General features: G+C 46.8%; 1 protein-coding gene across 2 annotated transcripts in view; it reads left to right on the plus strand.

Moving 5' to 3' along the window:
* PLXNA2 (plexin A2) overlaps positions 1-23,234 on the plus strand; it is a 219,783-nt gene that overhangs the window by 94,911 nt on the left and 101,638 nt on the right. For both annotated transcript variants that reach the window (XM_002809516.6, XM_009238345.4), the window contains one exon: positions 6,716-6,850. In XM_002809516.6, coding sequence (XP_002809562.2) covers positions 6,716-6,850 — 135 coding nt within the window. The remainder of the gene's footprint in view (positions 1-6,715; positions 6,851-23,234) is intronic.

Genomic DNA, 23,234 nt, shown 5'->3' on the forward strand with positions numbered 1-23,234 from the left:
ACACATACACATTCACATGCCACATATATGTTAATAGACCACAAATCATAGGGTCCTTAGGTGAACAGAGGTAGAAGCAAGTGATAAAGGCCTCTTCTGAAGTGAATTTGAGGACGTCAGATGCTGAGACCTGCTGAGAGTGATGTTGAGCCCTCAATAACTCTGTGTCAAAAGTCTCATCCTCTCCAAATGCTTAGGTCTGAGAGACCAAGTTTCTAAGAAATCTGAGCTCAGGCATAACAAGAACAGCTTTATATTTATATTACACTGTACGTTTTCCAAAGAACTCACATTTCCACTCATGCATTTTGGCTTAGGCCTCACCTCGTCCAGGAAGTACCCCCTCAGGGCCTCCTTCAGGCCAGGTGAGATGCTGCTTCGCCCCCCATGTTGGTCTCCCTGGGACCCCCATGCAAACCTCTTCTCACAAAGGGTGACCCCTGTGTTCATGAAGACCAGATAAATTGTCCATTTCCCCATCCCCGGGCTTCCTGAGGGGATCCTTATCCTTTATCACGTATCTGCAGCTCCTAATGCAGGCGTAGCTCACGGTAGGCACATAATAAATGAATATTGGACAGTACTGACATTCATAGCTAATAACTCATTTTACTTTCACAATATCTTTTTTGAGCTAAGGACCATTAAGTCCCACCATTATGGGACAGCTACAGAAACTATTACATAAACAAGTGAAATGACTCACCTGAAGTCACACAGCCAATTAAAGAAAAACTTGGGATTAAATCCCAGCCCTGCAGACATGATCCAGTGCTTCCTTCTGTGTGGTGATGCCTTTCAAACCAATCTCTTTGCTATTAAGAAACCCAAGAAGAAGATTCCCAATTCTACTGCTCTTCCACAGCTCTTGCAAAAAAAAAAAAAAAATATATATATATATATATATACTATTACTGCTACTGCTACTACTAATAATAATAACATGATATTAGAGTACCAAAGGGCTCCATAAATTAGGGCTAACTAGAGAAGACATCGAAGCACAAGAAAAGGAGTTTAGAGGGGGTTGCGGGTAAGCGAGTTAATTGGATATGCTGATTGGAATTGGATATTCAAGAAAAGAGGCTGACATTAATTTCTGTCTGGACATAGCTGTGATTTAAAGGAAAGGTACTAATAGGGTTACTATTTCATTCTCATTTCAACTGGAGGACTGGACACTAAATCTCTGCTGGATTTTACCTCACACGCTCCTGCCCCAAAGCCAGCCCTGACAAACTGAGTTTTATCCCCCAGGTAAGGCCCCCAAAAATTAGGTTCTGAGTTTACTGTTGTCTCCAGGAAATAGGAGATTGTCCCACTTTGAACTTGGGATCCTAAAGGGAGAAGAGTGGATGAGGGGGAAATTTGGACTTTTAGATGACCTTCTACTCTGCTCAGCAGCAGGGGCAGCTATGTTTGCCCATTATTAGCCCCCTCTTCAGAGAATTCAGGCTCTAGCTGTGAATCTCAGTTACGCCACTCTCCAGCTGTGTGATCTTGAGAGAGTTGCCTAACTCTCCTGTGCCTCTGAGTTTTTATCTATAAAATGGGATTTAAAATAGTATTTACCTGAGGAATGCTTGGAAGTGTTAAATGAGTTCATTTTTGTTAAGTACTGTGACAGCACGTAGCACTGTGGTAGCTATTATTAAATTCTTTAGGTGGACAGAACCTTTCAGAATCCAAGTCTATCTTACTGCCTTCAGGCAGGGCCACATTTAACCATGAAGCAAAAGGGGTTATCCTGGGTTTAAAACCCTCCTGAGAAGAAGATTACAGTCTCCTATAGTCACCCATTCTACAGTAATGTCTCTGGTTCTTACTAGAGCTAGACTAAATGTCCTCATGTCATAGTTTAGGCTGGGCATAGTAGCTCACACCTGTAATCCTAGCACTTTGTGGGGCTGAGGTGGGAGAATCACTGGAGCTCAAGAGTTTGAGACCAGCCTGGGCAACATAATGAGACCCTGTCTCTAAAAAAAAATTAAAAAGTAGCCAGTTGTGGTGGTGCACACCTGTAGTCCCAGCTACTTGGGTGACTGAGTAGGAGGACCACTTGATCTTGGGAGCTCAAGGCTGCAGTAAGCTGTGATTGCGCCACTGCACTTAGCCTGGGTGGCACAGAGTGAGACCCTGTCTCAAAATAAATAAGCAGTTTAGGCACATTTTGTCTTTTGCTGGTCTCAGTAAAGACTGTCACTCTCTTCTGTACCTTGTGCTATCTGGCTGCTGAGCCTTGTCCAAGCAAAATAGCCCCAGTAGCTTCTGCATTTCCACCGAGGTCAAGTCTTCCCAGAAGAAGAAGATCCCAAATAGAAAAACACACTCCAGTGACTCATTCCACCTGTCCCTGTCACCTCCCTCCTTTGCCCAATCTCCAGTATCCTCTGCTGCCTGGTTGGATTTTGGGACCTGTGCATCTTGGTGTTGCACTGCATACAAGGGCTGGTTTAATTTATTGCTGTCACTTTGTGGGACACCATAGAATAGACTCAATTAGTTGTCTATTAAAATCCCACTCTTGTTTTGGGACTCCTTGACACTCCCCTCACCACTGGCCATCCTGTTTCTGGCAAAGACAGAGGACAGCTTTGAAACCCAAAATTTCCTATCCAAGACAGAGACATGCAAAAAATCACAGACTTGAACTACATTAGCAGCCTTCTTCCTAGTCACTTCCAAGGCGTTCTCCCCATCAGCCATGTGCTTTCCTCTGGACCCCACCAGCTGGGGCTGGTTTGAACCCCAGTTCCACCATGGATTGGAAGTTTTGAATGGAAGAGTTTAGACAAGATTAGCTCCAGTAATTTTTATGTCTATGATTCTCCTGTGATAGGCACCAAGCAGATTGCTTCTTCCAGTTATTCAGAGAGGAACACTGAGGCTCAGAGAGGTAACTCACCTAAAAGTGTGCCATTAGGCAGAAGTCAAGCCCCAGGGAAGAACAGAGTCAGAATGGAAACCTGGGATGCCTGAGGCCCAGACTTATACCCCGCACTCATTGGTGTGTTGCCTTAAGGGAGCAAAGGGGATCAAGGGAGGGGAAAGACCTCTGCTGCCCAGGGGATCTGCTGCCTTCTCTCTGCCAGCCCCTGCTCCACCTTTTTCTCCTTGACCTGGCCTCCTGGCCCCTACTCTCCATCTTCTCTGACCCCCTATAAGTATCTTGAAAGGTGACTCAATCTTGGGGCAGTTAGCATGGATCGGGGGTGAGTGGGGGGAGTCACAGACTTCTTGGCCAATACCACATTTCTCTCCAGGGATTTAGACTGAATGAAATAGGATAGCTTAGTTTAGGTTCAGTACCAACAACATTTTCTGTTCTGGTTTGGTTTTAGCTCTGACATTTGAGACTTATGTAGGTTTGATTCTGGCTTCAACTGGTTTATTAAAAGATTGGGGTTGCAGACAAGGAAAAAGAAAAACCTTCAGATTAGGTCTCTGATTCAGTAAAATATTAATGGTTGGGATTGGTCCTGACCGAATGCAGCAGACAATGTGATGATAAGTTGTCTTTGGTTCAATTCCAGCTCTAATCTTGCCACGGGTACCATCTGGTCCCAGGGACCACAGAGGAAGGGCCATCACCATGGCATTCGTTCACTCTTCTGACTTGGTGTGCAGGCCTTGCTGAATCCACGCAAGTGCCCAGGCTCTGGGAGAGGGTAGAGGCCAACATGTAGGAAAAGGCAGATGAAGAATATTGAAGTGCCATTAGCGTGAAAATAGCAGACTATTCCAGCCAGCAGAGAGTTAACTGGCCTTCTGGGGCAGGAGATCCCAGACCAGGCCTGAGGGAGGGGTCTGGCTCTGCAGCTCCTGGGACCCAGCCCTGCAGCTGCTGAGAGGCTGCCAGCACCTTGAGGAGGCTTAAATCTCCCTGGAGAGGAGTAGCTGTCACAGGGAAGGTGGGAGAAGCACTGAGACACTTTCCCTTCAGAGGAGGGGCACAGTTCAGACTCAGGCAAGAAGCAGGGCCTGAAACCCCCATTTTATGGAGACAGAAAACTGAGACCAGGCCAACCAGAAGTCATGGCAATCACATCTGCCCTCTACCTCCTGCAATAGCCCAAGAACTTTTGTGACTAAAAGCTATGATATTTCTGTAAGAATCTTATGGAAATTTGGGTCTGTCTATCTAGGGGAGAATGCTGCTGGGAATGTCAAGGGGAACCATTTTAACTGTGGGGCATTTTCCCAGACAGAGACTCTTATTCTTCCTTCTGCTTGAATCTCATCATCAGAATTGCTCCAGGTTAGAGGCTGGTGGCCTCAGCCGTGTAACACCACTGCTGACTCTTAGAATCCCCTTGACCCTGTGAAAATGAAACAAATGGGCTTCTAACAACATTTCTGGAAGGAGGGGCTTTACTGATAGGTGACAAGGCAACAGCCTTGAACAGCAGGAAGCCCATTCACTAGGGAGAAAGAGGGCAAGAGTGGAGCATAGGGGAAAGTCCCACAAGGGGAGTGATGAGGGATAGGAATGGCTGAGAAGAGTTTATTTGGTTCCATTGAGGTTACCTCCTCAAGTTCAGGCCCAGAAGCCCCCAAGTTGCCCAACAAAGCAGGTGAGGAGGAGAACATGGTGTCCTTGCCTCTAGACCCTGACCTACCATTTTCATCCGTGGGGTATAGCACAAGGGCCTCAGGCAAGAATCTGCTGTTTCTACTACCAGGGACCCCCGGGCCACAGCTTCCCACCCCACAATGGACTCATGGTCTGTTTCCCGCATACATCAAGTCCATCGCAACCCAACAGGTACAGACCAAGCCCTGGTTCAGGCTCCTCAAGGATGTAGATTCTCAGGACAGTAGAGAAATAGGAATGGAAGCTCTTCTCCCACTCCCCTAGCTCTGCAATCAATAATGCTGTTGACCTTCCCCACTCGGCCAATAAGAACTGAAAACACATCCATCCATCCATGCTAGTGTACTTGTTGTGGTATCAGGCATTGAGCTTGGCACTTGGGATGAATAAGTCATGGTGCCTTGGCCTGAAGAGCTCTCAGTGTGGTGGGGAGAAACAGGCAGAGGGAGATGATGATGAAGGGCCCAAGAGAGAATCCAAAGTGTGTAAGGGAGAAGAAGCCTTAGTCTTAAAATCTTCCAGGGAAAATGTCTTTTAACCTCACTTTGATTCAGCCCTAAGGAGTCTAGGATATGCTGTCAGTTGGTGCACAGTTCACGCTCTTTCAACAAGCATTTCACAAGCATTCCCTTTTATCCATCACCGGCTATGTTCCCAGTCGCATGCTAGTTCTCAGAGGATTATAAGATAAATAGAAAAGATATCCCTGCCTTCAAAATGTTGACAGGACTTACACACATCTGAAAAAATTAGAGAACAATTCGATTAGGTAGTCAATACATGTTAGCTAGTATATATACAATGAACAAATCAATTGATTATAATCCTAGGACAAAATGTCTGGCAAAAAAAAAAAGGCATCAAAGTGGGAGCAATTAATTAGCCATTAGAGAAGATGGGGAAGGCTTCATGGAGGAGGTGGGGCTTCAGCTAGAGATGGGCAGAGGACAGTGAAAACAGGCTGGGCTCATGAATATTGGTCAGCAGTCAGCTACTAGAAAACTAGAAAACTAAAAACTAGAAAAACTGGGAGTGGGGCACATTCAGACCAAGGGCTCCTTGCCACCAACTTTTTGTATGACCTTAGGGAACTCTTTTCTTTGAGGTCAGCATTCAGCATAAGGGCCTAGATAGTACTTTTCAAACCCTTATAGTAACAGCATCAGCATCAGCTGGTGAATTTGTTAGAAATGTACATCCTCAGCCCTCATGCCCACTGAATCAGAAATTCTGGGGGTGGGCCTCGCAGTGCATTCACCAAGCCCTCCAGGTGATTCTGAGGACACACTAGTGTGAGAACTGCAGGACTACCTCGCTGCTCCTCAACCCTAGCTACTCATTAAATTCACCCAGGGAGCTTTTAAGCTGAAGAAGATGCCTGGGCCCCACCCACAGAGATTGTGATTAATGGATGTAGCCCTGGCATTCATATTTTTTAAAGCTCCCAGATGATTCTAATGTGCAGCCAGGGCTGAGAAGCACTGGACTAGATGACATCTCAGTCCTTTTTGACTGATTTTCCTAGGATGGGCTTGGAGAGGCTAAGCCAGGATTCCTGGCTCCCCACCTCTCACAGGGTGGATTTGTGGACAGTGAGGGCATATGTTTGGGGGCTGAAAGACCCTCCTGGGATCCAAAAATCTTTAATCTCTTAATGAGCAGCTTTTTGATGATTTATATAAATTGTTCACCGTTCCTTCATACTTGTCTGAGGCTAAGATACTGTGAACAGATGTTGACTTTCCCACCCCAGCCACCAGGAAGGAGTGTGCATAAGCATACACTCACTTACACACACATACAATACACAGTGCTATAAATAGATGTACATGCACACAAGAATAACCGCATAGGGATATTCAAAATCATTCCCAAGGGCATATATGCACACACAAATAAATCCACTGTCAGAAATCCCAGGCCCAGAACACTCAGACTGCTTGGGAAAGGATTCCTTTTGGTGGAAATTGGGCTGTTTAAAAGAAGTGGCACTTCAGTCTATGGAGTAGTGACTGGGGGTTAGCAATGGTCTTCTGTAAGCTACCTGCTCTGGGCGGAGGCAGGTAGCCCACAGGGGAATACTGAGGGCAGATGCTGAGGACATCCTTGTTTCTCATACAGATTCGGGCCGATGGTCCTCCCCATGGTGGGGTCCAGTACGAGATGGTCTCTGTGCTCAAGGACGGAAGCCCCATCCTCCGGGACATGGCCTTCTCCATTGATCAGCGCTACCTGTATGTCATGTCTGAGAGACAGGTAAGTGCTAACACCCATCTCTGCTTTCCAAACTCCAAAAAACTGCTGATAATCTGTCACCTTTGTTCAGAAACTGTTCAGTCCAAGAAGAGAGACCTCTGGGCTTGCAGCACAGGGGTCTTGAGAGAGGCAGAGTTCCTGTAGGCTTTTGCAGGGAGCTAGAGAGAAGCAGCCGGGAGCCAGCCACTTCCCGGAGGCTTCACTCTAGGCCACAGCCCCTGTCTCAGCAAGTGATGAACAGCCCTGCAAGAACAGGCCAGACTGCGCGGAGCAGCTTGGTGTGATTAGGAGGTAGATTTACTGCTCTCAGGCCCACAGAGTCTGCTGCTCAAGGGAGCCAAAGAGGTGTAAATAATCCAGGCCTCCGGGCTGCGCCCACTCCTGGGAGAGGCAGACCCAAGATAGGGCCCCAGAAGGAAATAAAAATCTTGGCATGAGTCTTAGACTGGTGCAGAGTATAAGCTGGTCAGCTGTGGGAAGCTGAAACCAGGCCTATGGAGATGGGGAGCCCTGAGAAATAGACTTCTATCCTCTGTAGGGAAACAACTGAGCAAGTCTTCCACCCTCTGGGATGGATGGAGACTGTATCTCCTGTGAATATGTGTGAGTAGAGAGAAGGCAAATGCAGAGAGAGCCATGGTGAAGGGAAAGAGAAGCAGGGAAGGCAGGGGATTCATGAGATCAATGGAGACCCAGAAAGCTAAGCAAAGACCTTAGCCAAGCCGGGCACATTCCATTCACTCAGTCAGTGGGTTAATAGTTGTTCAGCAGCAGCAGCAGGGGTCTTGTCATTTTTCTTAACAGGGTAAGTAAAATAAAGGCCAAAGAAATGAGGAAAAGGATTGCCAGTCTGTCCCAGCAGCTGAGGACCCTGACTTAGGCTAGAGAAGGATGCTGGTAGAGCTGAAGGCCCAGAGAGCTTTTACAAGTTGCTTCCCGGCTCATGTCATTCTCAGAGAATTCTGCAAGAGTTCCAGGTGTCCTTGATCAAACTTACCCTTTCCAGAGCTCTCCTTACCTCCTTTCTTTTCAAATGTAAGGAGTCTGAATCAGGGGATGAGGGATGAGTGAAGAAGTAAGGAAGAGACAAGTGTGCACACGACAGCATTAAGGGAAGCAATGATGCAGTTCTGACTCGAAAATTAGTTCTTGAGGACAGATGATATAAATCATATGATAATTGCATGCCAATTACATCCAGATCCTTTTGAACCCACCTGTCTTTTTCACCTTCTTTCATGTGGCCTCTGCAGTTAAGTATAAACAGGTCCAGATGGGAATTTCGTGGATCTGTAGACCGCTTTGCCTAACCTAGAGTGGGTAAGACAGTCTTGGAAATAAACACTGACCTATCATTCCAATGAAACAGTCAGTGGGTCTAAAAAGAACTATTCCTGGGCACATATTTATTGGGAACAAAGTGCTGGGAATCATCAAAATGAATGAGACTTAGTCACTACCTTAAGTTGATTGCAATCTAACAAGAGAGAGACAGGTACCCAAATAGCCCAATAACGTCAGATTGAATTCTATACATACTCTTTTATCCTGTTCTTCTTTAAGGGAAAACATTATTTGTTTAATAAAAATGGTGGACGCTTGTTATACAAATTCAAGCAATGCATACAGAAAAGAAAACAGCAGCAGGTCACCAAATCTCACTACCCAAAATACAACACCATGTTAACATTTGATGAGCACTATTCCAGGCACTTATGCAGATATAGATACAGATAAAAGGACAGATAGATAGATGACAACCTATATAGGTGGATAAAACGATGGGCAGAGGTTAAATAGACTCACATTTTATGCAATATTTTCAAGAGGCACTGTGGTAGCAGAGGACCAGGCAGGTAGCTCTGGGTAAGAGGTCTTTCTTAGATTCTCTGAGCCCAGCAAAGTGGGAAAGAAAAAGTGACCAATGAGACCTTAGTGGGACTGAGAAGGTACCAAGGCATATATTTTAGCTGCATATCTTTTTATCCAATGAGACACTTTCTGAAAATGCGTTCAAAATATATCCAAAGAAGAGGGGCTGGGTCAGGGCTGGAGGCAGATGAGTGGGTTTCAGAGAATATAATCACCTCCTAGATCCATATCTGACGCCACCTCTGAGAGCATCAGCCTGGCCACACCAAATGTCCACACAGCTTATCTGTAAATACCCCTCCTCTGTCCCACCTTCTGCTTCAGGTACCCAGTTCTTGTTACAGTCTACACCAAACAGAGGGGTTTAGCGGTAGCCAGCCACGATGCAGAGATAGGAAGAATTTGGGTTTCATGCCATGGGCTGCCTCTGGTCAAGTGAGATATTAGTAGGGGAAGCTCCCTGTACCAGATGGAGCTGTGATAATGAGGCAAAGTCTGAGGGGGATTTGTGGTGCTCTGAGGCCTGTCACCTGGAGAGCCATAAATTGTGTAGAAATAGGTAGCCAGGTGACTTCATCAGGGGCTGAGTCCAAAGATGAAAGCCAAGAACAGCTCAGGAGGCCCATCTGTCGGAGGCTGGCTGTGAGTTAAGTGCTCACAGACAGCTCAGATGTCTTCAAGGAAGCAGTTGAATGTGTGGCAGGAGAATAATCTGTCAAAATGAAGTCAGATGTCCTGGGTTCCAGTCCAGCTTGTGCTATCACTGATAGTAGAATCAATCCTCTGACAGCTTCGGTTCCTCTTTTATAGCTGAGAGGAGTTGCATCAGATAACAGGCTTGTCTCTGAAGTCCATGGGTCTGATTTGGACTTCATTTCACCGTTCTTTTTCTGAGTGGCCTTGCACAAGTCACTTAACCTCAGTGTTTCTCACACAAGGTCAGTGTGAGGCTCAGCTGAGACAATAAAGGGGGAATTTCTTTTTATACTGCCCCACATGCCACATTCTATATGGCCCATTCTAGCTCTCATGCCTCATGATCCCATTTCTCAGGAGTATAGAGATGGTGTGTGATAAGGAGGGGGCAGGGGGATATGACACACCCAGTCATCCTCAGCCTGAGCCAGGAGATCTGTGTTCTAGGCCTGGCCCCACCTCTGACTTCAAGGGTAACCTGGGCCCTCAACTTCTCAGAGTCTCAGTTTCCTCATCTGTAAAGATGGAGATTATAAATCTAACTCTAAAGTCTCTTTCAGATCTTATGGAAATTTGTTTAAGGTCCTAGGATTGGGACTCTGCTCTGTCTCTCTCCAGAAGATGACACTAAAAACACAAAAGATGGGCCTGAGACTAAACCAAAAGCAGTGTTCTCTTTTTCAATTTTTAATTTTAAAATTTTTTATTTTGTTTTGTTTTGTTTTTGAGACAGAGTCTCACTATCGCTCTGTCACCGAGGCTGTGGTGCCGTGGCATGACCTTGGCTCACTGCAACCTCCGCCTCCCGGGTTAAAGCGATTCTTCTGCCTCAGCCTCCTGAGTAGCTGGGATTACAGGTGCGTGCCACCACACCCAGCTAATTTTTGTATTTTTAGTAGAGCCGGGGTTTTGCCATGTTGGCCAGGTTGCTCTCAAACTCCTGACCTCAAGTGATCCACCCGCCTTGGCCTCCCAAAGTGCTGGGATTACAGGCATGAACCACCATGCCCGAGCAAATTAAAATTTTTTTTATAGAAATAGAGATGGGGTTTCACCATGTTGCCCAGGCTGGTCTTAAACTCCTGGGCTCAAGGGATCCGTCCACCTCGGCCTCCCAAAGTCCTGGGATTACAAGCGTGCGCCACCGCGCCCGGTCAGCATAATGTTCTTAAGGAGAGATTTATAAGGCCACGTGTGCTCATATGAGCATCTTCGCTGATGGGTCAACATTGTAGAGAAAGCTGGAATGCTGGTTTGGTTATGGATATGTACACATGCTCTCGACTTATGATGGGGTTGCCTCCTAGTCAAGCCATTGTAGGTTGGAAATATTGTAAGTCAAATACATATTTAATACACCTAACCTACCAAGCTCATAGCTTAGCCTCACCTACCATAAACATGCTCAGAACACTTACCTTCGCCTACAGTTGGGCAAAATCATCTAACACAAAGCCAACTTTATAATTAAGTGTTGAATATCTCATGTAATGAATTGAAGAGTGTACTGAAGGTGAAGGAGAGAGTGGCTGCATGGGTACTTGAAGTATAATTTCTACTGAATGTGTATTGCTTTCACACCACTGTAAAGTAAAAAAACCATAAGTTGAATCATCGTTAAGTTGTCTATTTTCCTACTTTGAGGCAGCAATTTAAGACTTTCGAGTTCTCTAAAAGTCCTAAGACCTTTTAAGATATCATGGGAATGGGTTTTTCATCATTTCACTCTAAAACAAATCTCTGGGTAACCTACTCTCATCCCTGTCTTCCACCCTGCCCCCAACCCTTGCCTCTCTGTTCCCCCACCCCTCCTCCAAACATGACACATGTAATATTCTTGGGGCCGTGAGAGTGGAACACATGGTGAGAGTAAAACCAAGTCTCTGGTCTTACATTCTGCCTAGAAAGGTTTTCATCTCCCCACAGAGCTAGAACAATCCAATATAGCACTCATGTATTCTCTTTCACTCTCAATTAATTAATTAAATGTAATTAAGAAATAGGACTAGTAAGTGTTGGGTCGTTAGTGTCACTGCCTAACAAGTCAATGTTAATGTACTGTTAATAGATCTAAGACTGGCCAGTCCCAGGGGAAAATTTGGGAACTGATTCCCCAATCCTGTTAATTGCCCAGGTGCTCCACTGAGAGGATGCCTGGCTCTTTCCTAGAAAGTCTGCCCCAGCTTCACTGACAGCAAATCAGCAGATGTTATGGGCATGCATACAAGTTGCTCCCATATCCTCAGTGTGTAATGGAAGTCAGACAGCGAGTCCAGGGAAAATCAGGCTATGAGCCAAGTGAAAAACCAAGCAACAAGATGAAAAGAAACTTGATAGCCCCAGTTTTCACCCAACTTGTCAGGCTGGCCACTCCTAGAAAAGGACTATAAATCTATACACAGGGTGGATGGGAAAAGAGTATAGGGATGGAAGCAATTATTCTATTTTATACTTTAATTAGTTTGAATTAGCAGAGGGAATAGAGGCATAAAATGATCCAGCGAAGGGTGAAATGGAAAAAGAGAGTCACCGTGGAGAATGGCTCTGTACAGACTGGAAAGGGCCTTGGGAACAGCAGAAAGGATGGTGATGGGTGTGTGTGTGTTTGGAGTGGGTGGTGGGGCATGGGATTCTGTTCTCTATTTCTAGGCCTAGAGAGGCAAAATAGCATAGATGTGAAGAGCTGGCCAATGGGAGTCAGGCCAACCTCCATTCCATAGACACTTACTAAGTATATGGTTTTGATAACGTTATTCAACTTCTCTAAACCTCAGTTTTATCATCTGTGTAATGGGCCTAATGCAATTGTTGTGAGGATTGAGAGAATATATATAAATCACCCAGCATCATGTCTGACACATAGTGTTTTCAAGAAGTGGTGGTAATTATTATTACTAGTAGTATTCTTAGAACTTCTTTGGAACTTCAGAAAGGGCTAGAAACATCTCCATCACAAATTATGGCTGGCACAGTGTTCCCAGTTTCAGGCAGTGGCCTCCAACTGCCATTCCTCCTGCTTCCTCCCAAGCGCTGCCTCAGAAGCCTCTGGCCCAGCCAAATGACAGCACTGGGCTGAGTCTCTCATAATCTGGTATTTATTTTAAAAATCCAGGAATGTGCCTGGCAGACTAAACAGTCCCGCTCCCCTCAATACAAAGGCAGGCAGCCCCAGGCCGATGTGTGAGGCCCGAAGGCCAGGATAGCAGGCAACTGTGGAGAGAAGGGAGGGGGACCCTGTGAGCCTGGGGCTGCATGCGTGGACACCGGGCCAGAAAGGGAATACCTATGGGGCTTTTCATTTCTGGTTTCTCCAGGTAAGCAACAAAGTCTCACGCTCATTGTGAAAGATGGGTCTGCCACTCTCCAGGTAGTGAACATTCAGACCCCGGTTCCGAACGTCCTAGATGTGCTAGTAGTTGGCACACTGTTCTGGTTATTTACTGCTTTGTAACAAACCACCCCCAGGTTTGGGGATATTTTAAAAAAAAATTTTATTATGCTCAAAGATTGTGTAAGTCAGGAATTCAGATAGGGTGCACCGAAGATGGCTCATCTCTATTCTATAATGTCTGCAGCCTCTGCTGGGATGACACGAATGGCTGGGGCTGACTAGAAGGACAAGGGGCTAGAATCATCTGGAAGATTCTCCTCCTACATGTCTGGGAAGTGGAAGCTGGGATCAGCTGGGACTATTGACCACAGTGCCTTAGACATGTCCCTGCCATGTGTGTTGGGCTTCCTGACAGCAGGCGGCCCCCAAGACAGTCAGAATTCTTGCTCATGGCAGCTCAGGACTCCAAGAGTGAGTACTCCCTACAATAAGGTAGAAATTGCATTGCCTTTTTGTGACTTGGCTTTGGCAGTCACGCAGTCCGTCTGCTTGCCTCTTCCTTCTGCTGCCCAACACCCATGTGATTCTGATGCGTGTGGCCCAGGAACACACATTAAGAACATGATTCCCTGGCTACCAAGGTAATGGAATCACAGAGCATCAGAGCTGGTAAGGACTGTAGAGAGCACTCATTCTGACCCCAGATGAGAAAGACAAGGCCCAGAGAGCACCCCGTTTAGCTGCCCCATCAGCATTGTGCAACACCCAACGCCCAGCTTGAGTCATCAAAGCTGGATTGATTGCTTCAAACATGTGGGGAAGCACCGACAGCTTTAAAGCTTGCTGTTGATTTGCTGAAGGTTGTGTAAGTCCTAACTGAGGTCTATCAAATGTCTATGGGCCCTGAAAATGCTTTCAGGAAGGGTTTTCAGGAATCCATCAGTAGCAGGATCACACTGCCTGGAAATTTTCCCGTCGCGGGTATGCTGCTTATAAATAGCTCTCCAGGCAGTCTTCCTGTGGCAATATTGTCTCATCTTGCACAGGAGCAGGCCTCTCAGTGACTTACCTTCAGTATGTGGGGGAATGGGACCTCATCCCCATGGATTACAGGAAACTGGCTTTTTAACCACATCTGTTTAACATAATTTAAAAGAGTTGGGGCAAGGAGACTGTCAGCTTGGAGTTTTCAGAAACAAAAATTATTTGGAAAGATTGTAAAGCCACCCTTTCCTGAAGGTCTTAAATGCAGGACAGACCCCCCACCACCCCCTAAGAAATTCTCTGCATTGTTTGAAGACCCTATGCAGTATCTGGGGAGAGATGGAAGGACAGGCCAGACCCTTAGCATGCCATCCACCAATGTCCAGCAGCTGCACCAGAAAACTAATTGTGGTTTCCTCGGTTTGGAGGAGGCCCTGTCAACTACCAACCCGGATCTAGAACCAAAAATAAGAATCCTTTTCAGAGGTGCTATTGTGATACATGGGGCAGTAAGTCTTCTACCTGTAGCCAAAGCTACTGAACTGTTAAGTCCCTAAGGCACCTAAAGACCTTGGGGAAGGGAAAGAAAAAGCCTGGGGAGCCACACTTCCAGATGTCCCCTGCTTATTTATTTTGACAGACTATTATTTTGATTGTGCACATTTGTTTAGTCCAGGCGATAAGGCTTCCCAGGGTGCAGGCAGAGCATGCCAAGGTGTATTTTTACAAGGCAGGCAAGGTCTCAGTAACAGGAGACCTCCCTTCTGCCTGGGCTGGGAGGCCTTGGCTGAGCCTCTGGGGAGGAGGGAATGTGAGGGGGCAGGGAGGAGAGTTGAGCCTGAGGGACTTTGGGGAGAATTACAGAGTTTGCGGATTAGGAAAGTGAGGATAAGCGAATTGCTGCTGCACTTTTGTTTTAAAATGTGTCACTTTCAATCCAAGCCTTTGATGCACATGTGTTTCTGGTTAAGGATGCAGGACCCCAGTGTGGCCCAGGAGCTGAGCGCTCACATCAGTGCCTTTCCCAAAGAAAGGGCAGAATCCTGCCTCCCACCTCCTGGGGCTGTGGGTGCAGGCAACAATGACCACCTCAAACCCAGGTTTTGATTTTTTCCTCTTTCTTTCCCCCATTTCAAATGTCAAGGAAAAAAGAGGCTGATAGGGAGCTGATTCTCTGGCTATTAATATTCTCATCGGAGTATTTTTTTTTAAATAAATATTTTCACATGAGGGAAAGGCAATGCAAACCCACCCTATTAATCAGACACTTGGCTTGCTGTATTTAAGAGAGAAAACTCCAGCCTCTTATTTTGAAATCCTTTGGTTTGGAAAGAAATGATTGAATACAATGCCCAGGCTGGGAGAAATGGTGCCAAAAACCTCATTTCTCTAAATGGGCAAGGGGGTTGGAGACTCTCTAATCCTTGACGAGGGATTTGATTTTTCTTTCTAGATAGGTATTGCTGAAGGAATGCACTGACTGCCCAGAATCATGTTCCTATGACCAGGAGATGGGAAGTTACAGTGTCTCACCAGAAGGAAACTTACCCTCCTTCATTCTTTTAAATATGGGGAAACTGATGCCTCCAGAGAGGAAAGTCATTTGCTTAGGCCATCATCTGAATTACCAGAAGAATCAGGGTAAATCCTGAGTAACCTGGTCTAGCCCAGCATCCTTTCCCAACTTGACAACAGTTGCACTCAGCACAGACAAGAGTGAACACTGACTGTGTTTAAAAACTTTTAATTAGCAACATTAAAACAACCTAGGCCCAAGAGAGTTCCTGAAGATGTTCCGAAGGGTCAAATTAAAATAGGGAAAGATTTGCATATTGTTTGCATATGCAGACTCATTCTTTCAATAGACCATTAAGTGTTGACCATGTATAATGCATAGAGCTGTCCACTGACAAGTCATTTGCATATGTAGATATAGATAGGGCTGTCTTTCTAAGTAATATTCCAGCAAAAGTCTCCTTCTAAATAGGGCTGCCAGGAAGATAAGTACCTTCTTGATTTCTTTCTGTTTTTCAATGCAACAATAGCACTATTACGTATACTTTTGTATAGCAAAAAATAAAATAGAATCCCTGCCCTCAAGGTGGTCAAATTCTGGAGGGGCGCAATGATGTATAGATAAATCACAAGATAAGGTTATTTATTTGTACATCAGAGCAATGCTGTAGAAGAGATGTACTATGTATTCAATGATTAAAGTAACTCATAAACGCATACCACCAGGAAGGGACCTGTCCTGATTCCCTCCATAATTGGGGTCACTCGGGGGACTCACCCTCTCCCTAACACAAGAATCCAGAGCTGGTTTATCCAGAGATTCTCTAGTGAAGAGCAGCCCTTTATTTTACAGAAGAGGAGATGAGAGATCTGAGGGGGCAGTGACTCCAGAGAAGAAAGGGTATACCAAGCCGAATGTGGAGAAGCAGGCAATGATTGACTATCAGTAGTTTCCTGACAGCCATGGGGAGCAGCCAGCCTGGGTTCAAGTCCTGGCTCTACCGCTTACTGCCATGTGACCTTGGGCAAGTTGCTTCACCTTTCTCTGCTTCAGTTACCTCGCCTGTAAAATGGGCATAATTATGGCATCTGTTTGAAGATTAAATTAAATTAATTAATGCATAAAAAGCACTCTGAAAAGTACCAGGAACCTACTACCTGCTTAGTAAATGGCAGTAGTAGTAATTATATTTTTACAGTTGTGCCCTCATACATCGTCATCAGGCCAAGCCCTGCAGATCATGCTTTGCAAACAGCCACACCTAAAAAAAGCTTAACCACCCTGCCTTGCCTCTCAGCCCTACCTTATTTAAGCTGTGTTGAAATCTAACTAATATTTTTGCCGTGTTTTTATTTTAGTTTACAAACATGGCCTCAGCTAATACACCAGTCCCATGAGATAAGTATTATTGTCCTTGCCTTTTTTTAACAGATAACAAAACTGAAATTCAAGCTGACTAATTTGCCCAGGGCCACCAAGCTGTCCAACAGCAGGGCTGGGACTCCACCCTACACCTCTGAAGCCAAATCCACACCTCTTCAGCTTCCTAAGACAGCGCCCCCTGGCTGCCCTGTAGCTGCAGAAGGCTCCTCCCCTCCTGCTCTCCCCACACCGGGCTCCCAATTAGGAAAAGGGTTCAGAGGCGGCTTTCTGGGCTCCAGGAGGCCAGCACAGACTCAGTAACTCCTCATTTGACACCTTCAAGGAGATTGGAGTAGTGCACTGTTTTGTTTAAAAAACCAATAAAGGAAAGCAAGCACTGCCCCAGGCCCTACATGGACAGTCAGGGGAAATGCCTCTGCAGGTGGTCAGAGTGCAGGGAGAAAAAGCCCCACGCGCCAGGAGGTTACTGCGGAGTTTCTCCTGCGCAGCCGGCCAAGCGCCTCGCGAGCATGATCTCCCCTCTTCACAACAACCTGGGAAGACAGGTATTACCTCCCCCGTTTGACAAATGAGGAAGCCCAAGTGCAGCAATGTTGAGGGATCTGAGCTAGGTGTGTCTATGACTTTTAGGAGGCATAGCCGGGAGTGAGGATCCTGTCTGTGTGGCTGCAAAGCTCCTGCACTGCTCGCCCTCCCCCAGCACCAGGAGAGCCCGTTCAGAGACCCCAGCGGGAGACATCATGACTCCCCTGCATATTTTCTTACCCCCATCCAAAGCTCGTCGGTCTGGCAAAGGAAAAACCTTTGCAAGGAGGGCAGCTGCAGAACACATGTGAGGCATTGAAGCCCCGATTCAGCTTCTCTGGTGCTGTTTCAAGTGTGAACCATGCAAACCCATATCAGCTCAATCCCTGGCCCTAAGTAAGAGGTTCTCAAGCTCAAGAAAGCCTCCTGTGTTCCCCATCTTAAGTCTTATCCTGCCAGACACAGGGGGCCCCGGAATGACACCCCAGAGCTCTGCAGCCTGCTTTTCAGCTCCTTCCAGGAGCGCTCCCTTGTGCTCCCTGCGTTGAGTTTCAGTAATTGAATGTGTTTTATTTAGACCATAACATTTAGTGCCACTTTGGATTTCCAATTAGGCTTCAATCAGATGCCGAGAGTCTGATTCGTTTTGTTGTTTTGATCAACACGAAAGATGGCAACATCAGAGGAGCCGTCATGGAAAGTTACTTCCATCCACGGATGACTAGGACAGTTTCTGTAGTGTGAAGATGCAGGTTCAGAGGTGTCGAGAGCGGCACCATGCATCAGGGAGAGGGGCGGAGGCAAAGGGGAAGTCAGTGAACCCCTGGAGACAAGCGCAATTGGAAGTCCTGGGGTACGTGGCCGGGATTTGGCAAGGCCCCTCTGTATGTGGCAGGGCTCTGGGTGCCCCTGAGGGAGGGGAAAGGTGTTGGTCTCCACCCCAGCAGGTTTCTCACACAAATGGTTCAGGCTTGAACAGCCCCTCTCAGGCCTTTTATCCAGGGACATCTTTGTGAACACAGGGTTCCCATGAGGTGGCAAGCTGACCACCACCTGTTGATTTCTTTAGTGAAGGCCTCTGAACTCCTCAGCCACAAATGACCAGCTGTACTCGTTTACAGAAATATGCAGGGGCTTTTTCTCACCACCTGTGAGTTCTGGCCAGCCACTGACACATGTTGCCTGTTAGGTAAGTTTTCTCAATGGGGTTGATCCTAGGGACAAAATTTGGAATCCAACTTTGAACTGCCAGGGAGTTTGTTGCAGAAGGGAGGTGGCAGGATGGCAGAGGGGTGATGAGAGAGTGGCTGGGGAGGGGTAGGTAAGAGTCTGCCTGTGCCAATTATCAAGAGTCATTCACCACGCATCTGAGTCAAGGCCAGCTGGATCCTCATTTTCCCCATTGATAAAATGTGTTTGAATGCCCCTTACAGCCATGTCATTGGGTGCATTCCTTCTAGCCATGAATGTGTATGGAATGGAGGCTGTGTGCACAGCGCTCGGAGGCTGACCTGGGTTCGAGTATGCATGTGGTTGTGAGAACAGAAGTTGGTGGGGTTGGTGAGTGAGATGAGAGCAAACATTCCTGTGTGTTCTGGGGGTGTTAGTGTCTACACTATGTTAGTGTTAGTGTCTTCACTATGTTAGTGTTAGGCTCTTTCATATACCATTGCATGTACCCACTGGGGGAAATGTATGTTCGAGCCCTTCTCCTCCCAGCTTTATGCTGTTTTTAGAGCCAGCTTGGCTGCATTTCCAGCTGGCTCTTTGATCTTTCTGTAGCAGGCCAGCTCAGGGACTCAGCTTTTCAGCCGCAATGTCCACTTCATAGAGTGCTTGCCTTGGGGTTAAGTTTCCTGAGCCTTTGCCACTGTGCCTCAAGTTACCTCCCTCACCTCACCTTGTTCCCCCCAGTTATGACTGGTCCCCACCTTGCAAACAGGTTGGGGTTTGAAACTCCCACCAGGTGGTGAGAAAGCTGACTGTGTCATCAGCTGTTGGTGGCTTAGCAAACAGTCTGGGTTCAGCCTCTGTCCCTCAACTAATATTTAATTATAAGAAAGAGATGGGCAGAGATGCAAGCCAGGTAGAAGGAAGACAGGAGAGGGAAAAATGAACTGAGATGAAAAAAATGTTCTAGCCACTTAGCCATTAAATAGCTCATGAAACAGCCTTTGAGGACCTACTGTGCTCACAGCAAAGAGCTTATGCTTGCACTATCACACATACATATGGAAAATAGACAAGTAAGTAGTGAGTTACAATACAGTATGCAGAGTGCTGGGATTACAGGAGAGGACGCCACCCAATATAGCCTGTGAGTCAAGGAAGACTTCCTGGAGGAGGTGATGCTCTAGCTGAATTGTGAGAGGGGAGGGGCTCACCCAGTAGAATAAAAAAGCAAAGAAGTATTGTTCAAGTTAAGGAAAGCTTGGGAGTGTGAGAGAGTTTGGTATATTCAAGGAATATTTCCCAAAACTTGATACTGGCAGTGCTGAAGGCAAGGATTAGGAAGCATCCATCCTCACAGAATTTCTACAGCATGCAGGTGAGCAGCCTTCAGGTGGGCTTGATCCACCCACCTTTCCTAAGAGAGATTCCCCCAGCCCCAGCTGCTACAACATAGAACTTGGTAGGAAGCCATCATGCACCCAGACCCTGGTGCTCTCTGTGGCAAGCTCACCAGTAGGTCCTCTGGACTACCCTGGATCTAAGTAACATCATCAAGAAAAAAGATGCTAGCTCTGGCAGAGCTCCAGTGCTGAAGCCCGTTGTAACCTTGCCAATCCCCTCCCCTCAGGACAGCCATTTCTCTGACTGTACAGCAAGGAAGACCTCTGCCCATCCCAGGTTCATGGAAAGAGGATAAAGGAAATGAGATAATGCACCCATTTCAGGCATTCATTGTATCATTTCTGCAGCATTTATTACAGGCAGAGACCTTGCCAGTCTGGGCTGCTTCTATCTCCCCAAGAGATACCACAGTGTTTGGTACTTAGTAGGTACTCAAGAAACACTTGGGCTGGGCACAGTGGCTCACGCCTGTAATCCCAGCACTTTGAGAGGCTGAGGCGGGTGGATCACGAGGTCAGGAGACCATCCTGGCTAACACGGTGAAACCCTGTCTCTACTAAAAATACAAAAAATTAGCCAGGCATGGTGGCGGTCACCTGTAGTCCCAGCTACTCGGGAGGCTGAGGCAGGAGAATGGCGTGAACCCAGGAGATGGAGCTTGCAGGGAGCCGAGATTGCTCCACTGCACTCCAGCCTGGGGGACACAGTGAGATTCTGCCCCCCCAAAAAAAAAGAACACTTGTTGGAGCTTAGGAAGAAAGAGAGGAGGGGAAAAAAGGAAACAAAGGAAAATATCTATGAAAAGGAGGCATTCTAGTTTACTGTAAGGCCTCATCCTGGGAGGCACTTAGAATTGTATTCAAATCTTGGCTCTATCACTCTTTGATATGGCCTGGTGTATCCTCTCTAAGCCTTGGTCTTGTCTTCTGTAAAGTGGGGATAACAATAATACCTACCTGATAGGACTGCTGAGAAGGTGAAATCCCTATACAATGCCTGGGACAGAGTGAGAGCCAAACCCTCGGACATGGCTCTAGCTGAGCCCTGTGTTTTCTCCCTGCCTCCATGGTAATCTCCCTCTCTCGCTACCATGGAGTCCCCCAAAACTAACACGTTGCCCATTTTTCATCCTTAAGTCATCTGCCAGTTGCATCTATTTCTAGTCTCTGTCTTATGAGACAAGAATAAGGAAGGAAAACAGATAACTGTGGAGACTCATTTGCCAGTTGTCAGCTCCTGCCGTCAGCTGGGCTCTCTTGTCTGCTTCTCCCTGGGTGCCTGGAAAAATCATTGTGACCTTTTATTTACTGGTTGATCTAGTCAGCTCTTGGCTCCGGATCTCTCTGCCCGCCCCTCAGGCTCCCCACAGCTCTCCCAGCCCTCCATCAGCCAGTGTGGGTTCCCTGACTCCCAGGCAGAATCATGCTGCAAGACGGGCAGGCTGTGCTGGGCCCTCGGAGCCTGCCTGTCTTCATGATCAGATTCCTAAAAACCTGTGGGCACAGAGAGGAGGGGCAGCCAGAGCTATTGATCTTCCCTACTCGCTGCTCCCACCAGGGGGGATTTCTGCTGCAGATTCTCTCCTGCAGGCCTCTTCTTCCCACCCCATTTTACTGAGCAGCTAAACTGAGCTTGAGGCTAGCGAGTGGCTGCCCCGGAGTTACTTCATAAGTCAGCAGCATACTCTCTCTCTTGGCCCCTCATCCAACTTTTTGAGCTTTACCAGGTTCTTTTCATCCATTTCCCTTCAACCTCTTCTACTCCCTACATCAGCTCCCAGCCTGGCTGGCTGGCCATGGCCAGCAGCTATTCCTGCTTTTCTTTCTCCTTCTCCCTGGGCCCAGCCATGCATTTCTCTGCAGCTCCTCTGAGCCAATTGGACTGAGGTGTGCACCTCGGGAAGTGGAAGGTGGCTGTTGGGAACACGGACAATTGTAGTGGTGACAAGGAGACAGAGGAGGCTAACAAGTGTATGCTGACAAGAAGACATGCCACATTGGTCCCTGGAAGGCCAGGAATGAGCCAGGCAGACCCAAACTATGTCTTGATTGGTTGCAGGAGTTAATGGTGTATACAGCATAAATGTGACCTTTTATTTACTGGTTGTGAGTAAATAAAAGGAGTGTGTGTATGTATGTATGTGTGTGTACATGCACACATATGTGTATCATACCCAAATCAGCGTCTGCAAAAACAATCATCCAAGGTAGAGTATGGCTTTCTCACTCCATTTTCTTCAGGCCATCTCCTTGGACTTCCCAAAGTTTTCATTGCCCATGTTGGAATTGGCAAGCCTTATGCCTCCCTCAAATTTGGAGAAAGGAGTTTTAAAAGCCTCTTGTGCGAGTCAGCTCCCTGCTTCCCAAGCTCTCTTCTTGGCCCTTGCTGTCAGCATCAATTTTCTGCAGGGAGTGATTTAACCTTCATTTATTCATTAATTCCTTTTTCCTCTTAACTTCATTAGGTAAGATTTATAAAGGTGCTGAATTGGAAAGGTCACCTGTCCCTGGGCCCAGGACACAGTGTGCCTGCCTCTCTTCTTGTGTGCTTCATTTCAGGAGTGCTTCTGAGGTAGGGAGGTGAGGAGAGTAGCAGAAGAGAGAGTGAGAGCAGAGCCTGTGCTCCAGGAAGGCAGGGCAGGCAGGCAGATACCATAGGCTCTGAACACGCTTCCAAATTGCCTGCTTACTGTTGGGAGGCAGGATGGCACGGTGGGGAGGATAGGCTCTGTGTTAGGCACATCTGGAGTCCTGGCACTACCCTTCCTAAGCATCAGCCTTCCCCAAGTTACCTGTCCTCATTAAGCCTTCAGTTTCCTCTTAGAAAAACTGTCAATAATGCTAGAATCCACTCCATCAGGTTCTTGCAAGGATTAAATGAGATGCTTCATGAGCATAGTGCCTAGAACACAGCAAACATTCAACAAACAAATTGAAGATCTTTTTAAAAAGAGCTTCAGTTTTCCAATACAAGCCTTGGTAGCACTGGGCAGTCATTGGATCACGGACCACTAGAGACTAGTGTGCAGGAAGTCTATTTGATTCCCCCAAGCAAGCTAAGCCCACATAGTCTGTGACTGATCCTATCTCCAGAACCATAGAAAAAGCCTGTGGTTTCCTCATGGGGAGAGCCAGAAAGAACCAAACCACCCCATGGGGTCAAGGTTGCTTCCCAGGGTCTAACAGATTTCTGCAGAGAGTTAGGGTAAGCTAGCCTCCTGCTCACTGCTGTCACCCTCTGAGGCCTACCCACCAATCGTTCATGGTCGTGGGCCTTTTTTCAAGTCCCTGAGGCCTGCTGGGCTCAGCTGCTAACCATTTCATCTTAAGGAGCTGTCTCTCTCATTGCCAGCCTCTCTGGAAGGAGGGGATGCAGTACAGACTAAAGAGCATGCAGGTGTTTTGAACTTGCACAAAGGTCAGAATATCCGCCTGCTGCCATCTCCATGTTGTCTTTCCTCCTGTGACCTCAACAGAATTCAAAACCATCTCAATCCACCCCAA

This window comes from Pongo abelii, chromosome 1 (assembly GCF_028885655.2).
Source record: "Pongo abelii isolate AG06213 chromosome 1, NHGRI_mPonAbe1-v2.0_pri, whole genome shotgun sequence".
NCBI lineage: Eukaryota > Metazoa > Chordata > Mammalia > Primates > Hominidae > Pongo > Pongo abelii.